This window comes from Ixodes scapularis, unplaced genomic scaffold (assembly GCF_016920785.2).
Source record: "Ixodes scapularis isolate PalLabHiFi unplaced genomic scaffold, ASM1692078v2 PGA_scaffold13__105_contigs__length_92229423, whole genome shotgun sequence".
NCBI lineage: Eukaryota > Metazoa > Arthropoda > Arachnida > Ixodida > Ixodidae > Ixodes > Ixodes scapularis.
This window is the reverse complement of record NW_024609839.1, coordinates 43,765,483-43,777,793: the sequence shown is the minus strand read 5'-3', so window position 1 is coordinate 43,777,793 and position 12,311 is coordinate 43,765,483. Positions and strand designations below refer to the sequence as shown.

The 12,311-nt window shown below is 47.0% G+C and overlaps 1 protein-coding gene across 1 annotated transcript; it reads left to right on the top strand.

Annotated features, from left to right (window-relative positions):
• The first annotated feature begins 1,907 nt into the window (after positions 1-1,907).
• LOC120840322 lies at positions 1,908-2,747 on the top strand. The gene has a single exon (XM_040210793.3). The coding sequence runs from the start codon at positions 1,908-1,910 to the stop codon at positions 2,745-2,747; it is 840 nt and encodes a 279-aa protein (XP_040066727.1).
• The last annotated feature ends 9,564 nt before the right edge of the window (positions 2,748-12,311 follow it).

Below are 12,311 nucleotides of genomic sequence, written 5' to 3'. Positions count from 1 at the left end.
CATCAAGACAAGAGGATATACAACGCTATCGAAGGATTGATGCGGCATTTCGTAGGCATACCAAGAGCTTACAACGGAAACAATGGCGACAGCGATGTGAGACCCTTCACTCTCCCGGTGGCGGAAGGCAAGCATGGCGAATGGCCCGCATCCTGGCGGGTCATGCTGTTCCCCGCTCACCGGTCCTTGGCCTTGTTATCGCGCAGAACATCACGTTGCCTCAAGCCGCGGAACTCCTTGCTGATGAATTCACCTCTGCTCCCGCTCCGCCACCGGGATTTGTCGCAGCCACTGCTACCAGCACGCCAGCGCAGGTTGCCAGCAACTCCGATTTCACGCTGAATGAACTACAGCATGCTCTTCAGCGTTCTTCTCGGAAACGCACCGCACCAGGCCCAGATGGGATAACTTTTCAAGCGCTTTGTAACCTTGATGATACGACGCTTCCTGGCCTTCTGGAATACTTAAATCATATTTGGCGCTCGTCTGATATTCCTCCTGCCTGGCTCAGATCTGAGGCTGTTCCCATTCATAAACCAGGAAAACCGATAGGTGTCACCAGCCCCTACATACCGATATCTCTTACATGTTGTCTAGGGAAGGTGATGGAGCGAATGGTCCTACGGCGCCTTGACTGGCAGCTCGAGACATCGGGCGTCCTGCCTAATCAGCTGTCTGGCTTCCGCAAACAACGTTGTACGACAGACGCGATCGGCAGCCTCGTATCAGACATGGAACAATCGAAGGAAACAAGGCAAGCAACAACAGCAATATTTCTCGATATTAAGAAAGCATTCGATGCAATTCCACACGAAACCAATATTGCTTAGCTTACAAGGCTCGGGGTTGCAGGCCGAGCTCTGGCATTCGTACGCGCCTTTCTTACAGGAAGGTCTATGCACGTACGCCTAGGTGGAATTCGAAGTTCCCAACGTACGGTAACCCAAGGCGTTCCCCAGGGCAGTGTTATAAGCCCTCTCTTATTTAACGCTGCTATGGCGGCACTGCCTGAGGCTCTACGGCGTATGAAGTCATCGGGACCTGTCATTAACATCGCAATATACGCTGACGACGTGGCCCTCTGGACTACCGCCCCGACTAAGATATATAGCAAGATGCAACAAACCCTCCAGAACAGATTGACTATAGTTGTAGACGAGATTTCTAGACTAGGCCTTACGCTTTCCGCCTCCAAAACAGCTGCCCTTCAATACCATCCAACGGCTAGAGCATCGATCAACAAAATCTACACAATTAACGGAACAGATGTAGCACGTGTCCGAACGTACTCCTACCTGGGGTTTCTTCTGGATGACCGCATCTCATGGAAGCCTGCAGTCAAGGCAACACTGATCAGATGTCGCCGCCACCTCAACGCCGTTCGAATGATGATGGGCAGCAGGTGGGGAACGTCTCAGGTCATGATGCTACAGTTATACAGAGGCCTCATTCTTTCGAGATTATTATACGCCTTGCCGCTGATTCACTTGAGCAATGCACAGTCTGCAGCCATTGAGACCCTGCAAAGGATTGCACTTCGCTTCCGTCTGGGTTTACCGAGATACTTCCCGAACATTCCAACGCTGGTTGAAGCGAGGGTCAACCTTGTCGAGAACCACGGCAGAGAGCTGACACTTCGCCACATCGCAAGGCAAACATCCTGCCGGTCAACAGAGTCCCTCTTGAACCATATTCGAAGTTGTCCTCAATCTCGCCTTGGATCTCTCGCTAGAGACTTTGAAGGAATTGTGGGCACCTTAGATAGAATCTACCCGGCACCACCACCTTACGCCTCGCCTCTGAACATCAGTGAATCTATTCCGGAACTCAAAAGCAAACGCTTCACAGCCCAAGTTGTCGCTCGGACCCTCGCAGAATACCGAATTGAGGTGGATTTTCTAGGATGGATGCGTGTATATACCGACGGCTCGGTACTTCATAGCCGCAAATCATCCACTGCAGCAGTTTTTATACCGGAACTAAAAATGGCCAAATCAAGGAAACTGAGCTTTCACACTACATCTACCACTGCCGAACTTGCCGCGCTTTGGCTAGGCCTTGACATCCTCGACAGTATCCCTCACAGTGGAAAGGCAGTGTTCCTCACAGATTCCAGAATAGCTTTACAACTTCTCGGTAGCCTTGAAGACGCCCCACAATATGCCAGATACATTGGACACATGACAAGAAACCTAGAGTCTAAAGGATGGCATATAGCATACCAATGGCTGCCATCACACTTCAGTATCTCGGGCAATGAGACAGCCGATCGTCTCGCTAACGCAGCTCACCACATTCATGTACCAACACTTGTTATACCAAAAATGTATGAGGCCAGACTTATTATTCACAAAGAAATAGAGAAACTACATCCGGACACGCGCGTCTCTACCGGGAAGCCACCCGCACGCGTGCCTCCAAAGCTGTCCCGAGCCTCCGCTTCTCTACTGCACAGACTTTGCACTGGTTGTGCCTTTACTGCGAAAGCCCTTCACCGTATGGACCCAACAATAAACCCAAACTGTCCATCCTGTGATGTTCCCGAGGACCAGGACCATCTCCTCTGGACCTGCCCTACCCTAGCGGACAAAAGAAAATCGCTTCTCGACGGCCTGCGGCAAGCAGGCGTAGCAAGTGCTACAACACAGGACATTCTTTTTCCCCCAGGTTCTGCACGCGATGTCTCGAGAACATTCGCCGCACTTCTCAAGTTCTTGGAGGACACCAGTTTATTTGACCGCCTCTAACCCCGGTGTCTGACATACACTGGGCGATGGCAACACTTCAACAACCGAGCCACAAGAACTGCTGACCAATTTGTCCTTTTTTTTTTATTATTCTTTCTTCCTTTTCCTTTCTGATCCCTTTTCATCCCATTTCCTCTCTTCTCTTTTCAATCTGTTCTTTTTCTTTACTTCTCTTCTTTCTTTAACTTTTTCTCATCTCCCCTTTCATCCCCCTCCCTTCCCCGGAACTAACTTGCCCCCACTAAAGGAGTGGCCAACATGTTCCGGCTTTCCGCTACCCTCACCACTAACTACTACTACTACTACAGGTGGTCCGTATAACTTGGTGGTTTTCCCGTTTTCATTTTGAAACAAAACAAATAAATCTGACGACCACAAGTATCCATGAATTCAACCCAAAATTTTTCCGCACAAGCAATCGTGGTCAAACAAAGTCTGTTTTTTTTTTTGTTTTTTTGTTTTTTTCAGTTTACGTTCTCCGACTAATGGAGCAGGCGGAAAACACATGAACACAGACCTTCAAACATTTCCCGACTCCTTTAGTCCAGGCCCAGCCGCGACGTTTTGACGAGAAAACAAGTTTTTGTCTGGTTTCTTCCAAAACAACATAAGAAAGCATTTCCCGCATCGTGACCTCCGTCCACAGCCCAAGCCGGAAGTGCGCCCGACGCGCACGACGCGCCACCACCGAGCCGTGACGTAACAGAGCTGAGTTCATGTATAGTGCCCTGTGCACGACGCGCGTTCACAACGTGCTCTGGCCCGCGTCACGTGGTACCAGAGCTGCGTTGTTTTCTCGGCTGCTAGGAAAAACAAGCCAGCCCAGCCAGCTCATCTATCGGAGAACGCCAAGCTGCGCAGTCTCTGATATAGGCTTCCGATCCGCGGTGCAGTAATTTCCAAATGCTTTTGTACGCGACATCACGAAGTGAGAAAAATATGTTGCGGCTTGACTCGCTCAATTTTTTTTTTGTGAATTAAAAATAATTAATTTTGCTATAAACGTTTAGCGGGCCCTCTGTTTCAAGACACAGGTTGACAAGGACGTCTGCAAGAAAGGTAGAGACGCTTGGCGATTGATTTTATCTGATCAACACGATACAAATTTAACAGCGACTGGATGTTACAGAATACTATCTCTATGAACAAAACATCAGGGCTCAAACTAGCTGGTGATGATTGAACATATATTAAGACAATGCCCCGAGATAGGAGAAATAACGAATGACTTGGTTCTGTAGTCCTTCATTTCTTTTTATCAGTCTCGGAATTTTGTTTTTAACATGCAGTTTCGGCAGAAAGGCACTGTTTATTTGCTGAATTAAAGTGCCGAAAATAAAGCTGTGCCTACAGGCCTTTCTTTAAGTCCCGACTAAGTTAGGTTGAGTAGACTGTTCCTCTAACAATACCCGATACATCACTGTGCCTTTGCGCATGCATACCATGTTGCTAAAAAGTGTAAAAAGTACCTGGACGTTTTCATGCCATACAGACATGGTTTTGTGGTCGATATTTTGATTTTTACAAAAATATGTAATATTTCGGTTCATTCTTAAAACGAAAGAGAACGCAAACGGCAAGCTTGGCAGATATTTTTTTTTCAAGTTATTATTATGGAAATGGCCGAGGCTGCTTCAACGGTTTTTTGTCACTTAATATTTTGGTATTTTCCACTTGATAATGGTATTTTGTCACTATTCTATCGGTTCTCAAGCAACTGCACAAGGACTCTAGTTTGACACTGTCAAAATATATTTATTATGGCAAATGAAACAAAGCAAAAATTTCGTATTTTAGAATAATAAAACACAATGTCTGACAATCTACCGCTGATGATTTATGGCAAACTTGAGCAAATATTTACGTCAGGCCTATTTAAAGCGCAACTCCGCTCAATTCTTGCTACTGAGAAAACAATGTAATTCTATTCAGTATAATCTAGAAAGGCTACGAGTCAAATATTTTAATTGAATTCCGTCTAAAAAAGTTGTACAAGCGCGAAAGTAACAATATCGGCTAACTATAGCGGGAACGTGCGGCGCAGCCAACACTGCACTTCCGCCGGTCTGCTTCCGCCGCTTCCACCGTCAGTGACGTCTATAGCATGCGCAGATGTTTTCTTCGTTTTTTCGTTTCGAGGTAGAGATCCCACAGGCGGCGCCACGCTAGCCGCCTCCGGCGGTCACTCTGCCCTCTGACTCTACCAACTATTGTGATTCCACCTACTCTACATCGGAGGCGGTGTCCACATGATCTGCTAGCGAACGCGGAGGCTCCGGTTCCGTCTTTGCCGTTGTGCTGGTTGTGCCGTGTTCATCTTTCGTTGTTTCGTGTTTTATTTAGGCAAGATTTGTTCCTGGTGTGCCTTTGCAATGGCTGGCAGAAAGCGCAAAGGCAGAGGCTCACGTTGTTGTGTCGCTGGCTGCCCGAACTACCAGCTAAACAGCCCAGGGAGTCCTCTCTTCCACAGGTTTCCTGGCGACATTGAACGGCGGAAACTTTGGACGGACGCCCTGTACCTATGGGACCCCGAGAAGTCCTTGTCGCCAACTGCCAGGATATTTATCTGTTCCGATCACTTCTTGCCCGAATGTTACGAGCGAAATATGCGCGTGTTAGCTGACTGTGGCTTCTCGACGAAGTACGCGAAGCTGAAGTCGGACGCCGTGCCGCCGATCTTCGCACGCGGCACAGCTTCCCCGACAGCAGACGGCTCAGCGTTGGCTCCATCATGTTCAGATCTCGTCAGCCAGGAAATTGAGTGGCTAACGCGATTTTACTTCGGCAACATATGCAATCAAATATTACTCCAGCACATCGCTTTGGCATAGACAAGTGTTGAGCGATTGCTCATGCAACCAGTACACGTTTTCACTACTACGCGATCGCGGGCTTTCGAGATGTATCATTCTCGCGGGGCAATGTTAACACGATGCACGATGCGTACGTTCACTGTCTCCTGAAAGGCTGGCAGTCGCTCATACGCAACAACGCAGTCGTTTCTATCGGAGGGTTGCATGGGTTCATATACACGGGGGCTATTGGAACTAAGTAATCGGAATTTAGATCAACGAACGGTCGCACCAGGCAAGTTATTAGAACAACGAACAGAAGCCACACATGCTGACTACGTTGCAACAGTCCTTCCTCAGACCCGTTCAGGTTATAAATACAGCTCTCCCAGCGCGCAAGCGCGTGCAGCGTGCACGAGAACGTAGCGTTGACAAGCTTGTGATTGCACTGGCTTCCCCGCATAAAATAAGATATGACGGCGGCTACAGGCCCAGCTTGCATCTACTACAATTTCGTACAAAATATACCTCGACAAGAACTTACCTCGTTGTGTGTTTCGGTTCACAACGGAAATGAAGCGGGAGCCGTCCTGTGCAGCCGATGCGATGCAGACGACGTGTGTGCAGCGCCTGTCCGTGTCGAAGGCCACGTGACCCTTTGTATCCCACGTGGTGTGTGCATGCTCTCGACGTCGACCGTAGACGCTGACGATAGTGTTGCCGATCCTTGCCGAAGTTTCGGTTTCGTCTTGCGATTTTGCTTCTTTCAAGATTACTCGGAAATTAATTTACTTTTCGGGGAAAAGACTATGCAGGGTCGTTTATGAGTGCTTTGCAAGGTAACATCATCCACTAACTCCAAATTTTCAAAATTGAGCGGGGTTGCCCTTTAAGATATTTTAATGACCTGAAGCTGAAATAGAGTTATATTTATTTAATAAAATTTCAATACTATGTGTACAAATGAAATTTGTTATATACATTTGCTTAAGTGGTTTATCAATACCGAGGTATGATCGTGATATATCCTGAAATATAAATAAAATATTAAGTATTTTGTGTATATAACCGGAAATCAAGCTCGAGTCTTAACTATGCGTTGGAAAACGACAAGATTTATTGCGGAATAAAATTACGTTTACTTTGCATTGCGCACTATTTAAAGTACTTTTAAGCTGACGTGTCAAGTATTAATTTCAGGTAATTATTCATATTAACGCCACTTTATTGTCCAAAATATCACCTATGCAAAGACGTTGTTACAACGCACTAGTGATAAGTTTCAAGTTTCAAGTGTAGTCATACAAACAAAATATACTATAATTTCTATTTTTATTTATTTAATAGAGCAGAATCATACAAAAACACAAAGCCAAATAAAAAAAAAATTGTATTCGTTAAAGAAAATTGTTTTCAAATTTGTTTTTTGCAGTATTTGTTTATTCAAATACAAAGCGTGTCCTCCAAAATATTTAGTTATTTTATCAGCAAAAATAAATTCCGCGTCGAAGATCGTTTATTCTCCGCCCAAATGTAGCGCTAGTGGTCAGAACCATACGCCAAAATTTTATCACTAACCGTTATCTTACTCAAAAGTTAATAATTTATTTATTTATTTATTTTTTTATTTCAAGGGGAAAATTGGGTTTATTTTCTCCCGTTTTCGGTAACTGGTGCCGTGGAGCTCCATGTATTCTAAAGTTGTGTCGGCCGCCTTTTTTCCACTAAAAATTCCAAAAAATCCTGGATAACTGTTGAGTGAAGTAATGGTTAGTGCTGAAACTTAAGCCTCTGGTTCGAACCGCTAGCGCTAGATTTGTTTTGAAAATGAGCGCTGGAGAATGCGTAGATTATTTTTTGGGTGAAAAATTCCGTGTACATGTTTTTGGGGGAAAACCCTTGTATATAACGGATTTTATTTTGTATGCATTTTATTGAATTTATATGCTCTAAAGGGGCTTGGTTTTAGTTTTTTTGGTGATGTCAAGGTTCTTAAAATATCTTAAATAGGACACATTGAAAACGTGTGGATCTTCGACAAAAGCCATTAAAAAGAAAATTTAACTTTTTTTAAAATTATGCAAAAATACTATTTTATTTATTAATTAACCAACATAAAATCTTAGTTTGAAAGTACCACAGAAGAGTTTCAGTGCAGGAGTGCGAGAAGGGAAAGATTTGCGAGTGGTCAAACAGGCGGTCTCCGGCAGGTGGAAGAAACATCAGTTTTTGCCTTGGCCGCTTCCAATGATCATTGCCTTCAATACAAAAATCCGCCAGGCTTGCCGTTCGCGCGGTCCTTTATTTCAGGAATTCCCCAGAACATGGTGTTTTTTTAAAAAAAAAATCTACTACTAAATTGTCTCACGATAATAAATATCTTTTAAATATTACCCTCCTGAAGTTTTATGCGTAATACCAGGCCTCTCGGGGCAAACACGTTACTGTATTACCGATGCGCCGAGGAGCCCTAGCTCGGCATTTCACACTTTTCCAACTGCCTCTTCTCCACGCACCCTAAGCCAATGGCTTGTTCAAGACAACTTATCTTTGTTTCATCTTTTCAAAATGAAAACTTGCGTACACCATGGGGGGAAGTACAGTGGCCCAATTTTTTAATAATATTAAGGGAGCTTCGACCGTCGGGGCGGCCAGTGCCGTGCCGCGGAGGCGTGCGGCGATACGGGAGAGATTAAGTGCGTGTGCACAAAGCCCTTTCTGGTGGGAGCGTCGTCTGCTAGGCTATTCCGTTGATCGCACACAGCCCCCGCTTCATAGCAAAGGAGGGCAGAGTGCTGGCAGTGTCGAAGTGCATCGCCGTTACTCTCCTCCTCTTGGAATGCGTACAAGAATCCTATGAACTGTAGCCTGTGTAACCCCGACTGTTGTTATATCCCTTTGCGTCATGCCGACCATCGACATTCTCACAACACGTTCCCGTGTTTCTATGGGCACTCGAGGAGGCATAAAATGCGCGCGCGCCCGCTGGAAAGTGTGACTACCCGGCTACATAGGCTAGATGACGACAGCAACAACGTAGTCGATAATGGAAACCACCAGGCGGAAACCCTGTCTATGCTCCGTTTCCCTTTGTGTTGTACCGCAACCAAAGCTACGCGCCATCTTGGCCAGTCCATCGCTAAAAGTGTGTCGCGTGGCCTTCCCGTTGGGTACAACTGCACGGGAAGCACGATGTCACGTGTCATGGTGAAAGCACTGGATTGGCTATTTTGGCTCGTAGCATTGTCTGCGGTATATAATTTAATGCCTCGTTGCATTCCGTTTGTCGCGTCACCGTATTTTTCATTTTTGCAGGTGTTCACAAAAGTAAACGCAAACATGAAATGAAAAGAAAATGTAAATTAAACTCGAGATGACGCGCAAATTATGCCACGCCTAAGCAGTATAAAAAAAAAAAAAAAACAAGCGGTTTTTAGATTTTTGTCTAAAAGCGGTTAGCTATGCCAGCAGATAATGAACAGGGGCTGTGTGCGGGCAACGGAATAGCCTAGCAGACGACTTTCGCAACGAAAAGTGCTTTGTGCGGACGCGCCTAATCTTTCCCGTGTCGCCACATCCCTCCGCGGCACAGCGCTGGTCGTCCCGGCGGTCGACGCTCGTTTGATATTATTAAACAATTGGGCCACTGTACAGTGTTTCTTTAATTTAACGCCGCCACGAAAAGTCTTTTTTCTTACTTTTTGTGTTGTTCGTGGGCAAACTGGTCGAATTGCGTGGTGAAAGCTTGACTCCTCGATCGTTGTCGGGACTTCCTCCAATAAATGCCAACTGTCTTCTTCACATTGTCGGCGTATAAATACGGTAGGTTTGGGGAAAAGTCGCGCTAAATATTCGCAAGGTCGAAGTTAGTTTTGCGCAGCCCTGCATGCAAGAACCGGCGCTTCCCTCGTCGCCCTGTATCACTCATGGTAAAGCTCCTAAAGCTTAATTCACAAGTCGGAGATCTCTAATACAGAGAAGAGCAAATGCCGTCGCACTTCGAAGTCACGTGCGCTACATCACCAATGCTTTCCGATCTCCACACACCGCCGAGACCGAGGATCGCCCCATCGTTCCCGCGAGAAAATAAAATGGCGTCGACCTACAAGTTCGATTGCGTGTGAAAAAAAAACAAAAAAACATGTGGCAAGCTTCAAGTCGTCGCATTCATACACCAACAGCGTTAAGTTCGACAGTTTGACATTGCGTTTGTGGCGTATTCATACGACGAAAATTTTCTCCAGGTAGAGGAATATACGTCACCGAGATTTGAAGTTATATGGGTCACGTCACGGATTCTTGCTGATCACCGTACTCTGCAGGGAGCCGAGGACGAACTGTCCTCTTCTTACATATTATCCCATCGCTCCGGTGAGAAAGGACGATGGCATCGAACGGTGAATTCCGTTGGTTCGATGATGTGCGTGAAAAGTATGGGGGATACTTGAAGTCAGTGTTGCGGAATGAGCACCCCCATTCCATTCTATCCCATTCCGAGGAGTTAACGTGTCCGACAATTCCATTCCTTTGAACTCCTCCTCGGAATGATAGGGATATGTAACTGGGCAGAGAATGATAAGGATAGATAACTCGGAATGATAAGGATAGATAACTGGGCAAGAGAACACAAAGCAACGCCTGTCTTGTGTTCTTTTCGTCTTTCTGTCCTCGTCCCAGTCGCGCTGTTCTTCAACATGTTCTCGGAATGGAGACACTGGGCCCATTCCCACTCCTGGAATGGCTGAACTCCACCATTCCAGTCCTCTAATTCCTAAACGTGAAGAAATGGCCACCAGCAGCCACATCGTTACAAAAAAAAAAAAAAAAAAGCAGCATAAAGCTGCTAACGTTACCAAACGCGGAGCCGAGTGCAGAAGTATGCAAAAGCTCCCTCAAATCACCCATTCTGCCAACACGAGGCGTGGGTGCACAAAGCGATTGGGGATCGGTGGGCAAGTGTGTGAAAATATAAAAATAAATAAAAAAAAAAAGAATCAGAGACCGACTGGGCTAGCGCTTTTAAATATTAAAAAGAAAAGAAAAAAAAAAGAAAACGCGTGGCCTAGCGCACACCAGCTCGGAGCACGTGGAGCGAAAGCTCGCGCTGCAGAACCCAGGGATCCTGAGTTCAATCCCACCCCTACCCGTTTCGATCTAGATGACCATCGTTCAGGCGTGGGGTTGTGCACGGTGGGTCGTGTGTCCCTACAACATAAAGCGCGTTAAAGGCCCCTGGGCCGGTTTGCTCATCTTGCGGCCGCGGACGCGGCTGCGGCCAAGAGGGATTTTTCTGTCACGTGACCAGCTTCACGGGGACAAGGAAGTACCTAGTGTCCCTGCCTAATGGCGGAGTATTCTGTATCGCTTCAAGCACAAGAACCTAATTTCGCTCGCAGAAACTGAATGCAGGAACTTTTAACTGGAGTCCAATTGACCGCCCTTTTATAGACCTTTGTCCGGAAGTGCTCTTTTTAGCCTCGACCGCAAGGAGCAAAAGCGAACAATAATCTCGAACCCAGACACTCACGGGGAGGGGGGGGGCTGCGTCGGCCTGCGGCGCCGCTTCCCGCTAAGGGCTTCTTCGCTGGTGTGCCGACTGCCGTTTCGCCGGCATCGGTCCTGTTTACCGCGGTATGTGAGTATAGTGCCCGTAATGTGAGAGCCGTGTGTCCATAGGCCACTTTGCCGCTGTTGGTTTCCATCTAGCCGAGCCAGAAAAGATTTCGCGACGAGTTGACCGCGCCGCGAATGACGAAGAAGAAGAAAACATGGCGACGGTTTTGTGCGATTGCTTTGGTGGCTCCGGTGTTGAGTGTCTTCAACGTCCTCGTGAGAAGGTTCCCCTGCCCTTCGAAGGTATTGCAAGCACCACGAAAGATGTGAAATCATCTTCTCAACTACAAATAAGTAGGCCTTCACGAGCAACAACGGTGCCGAGCAGGCGCTCGGCACAGTTGTGTCAGGCTCGCGCAGCCAGCGGCACAGTTGTGTTGGTTGTGTCGTCAGATGTTCAACAACGCCGAGGTATTTTCATTTATCATTTGGAATGGCTTCAAGAGTGGGAGATTAATCTATTTCGCGGATTGTTAACGCCGAGGCGAGTGCCCTCGTTGCAGTGCCGTCGTCGCGCAAAGTGCAGAGAAAACCGGGTGGCGATGGCTAGGCGGTGCTCTTTGATCTTGCGCTGTCGGGTTCATGATGTCCGGAGTAAACGTACGTACGTGCGTCTGCTGGATCGGTGTTTTGGACTTCCTCAAAACTCTTTCTCACGCGCATTTTCCTTGTGAAGCTTTGTAGCTCATTACACCTCATCGTCGACTGCGCTCATTTGACTACGACGGACGAGCCTGCGTGATGTGAATTTCACTGCCTAAGATCCTTGGTGTGCTGTAACGAGGGCTAATAAAATATCACCGCGAACTTCTGAACAAACGAGTCGAAGTTTCGTCTGCTATCATAACTGATCGCCTGTCACAATATTAATCAGTAGCGTTCCTAGACTCCGCCCCCACAGACACCGTGCTTCGTTACCCGATAGTAAGTGTCTCCTGGTACCTCGTAGAATTCCAGCTCCCACTTCAATTAAGTACCATCCTTCAGAACTGGCAATTAATAGTTTCGAACCCAGACGCTCGCAGTGTGTGTTTGTGTGTGTGTGTGGGGGGGGGGGGGGGGGGGGGACGCGTGCTGACATACTCGGAGCCCTCGTTTACGCCGCTTCGCAGCGGCAGACAAGGCGCCACATTACAAAAAAAAGCTAAGCCGAGCTGTC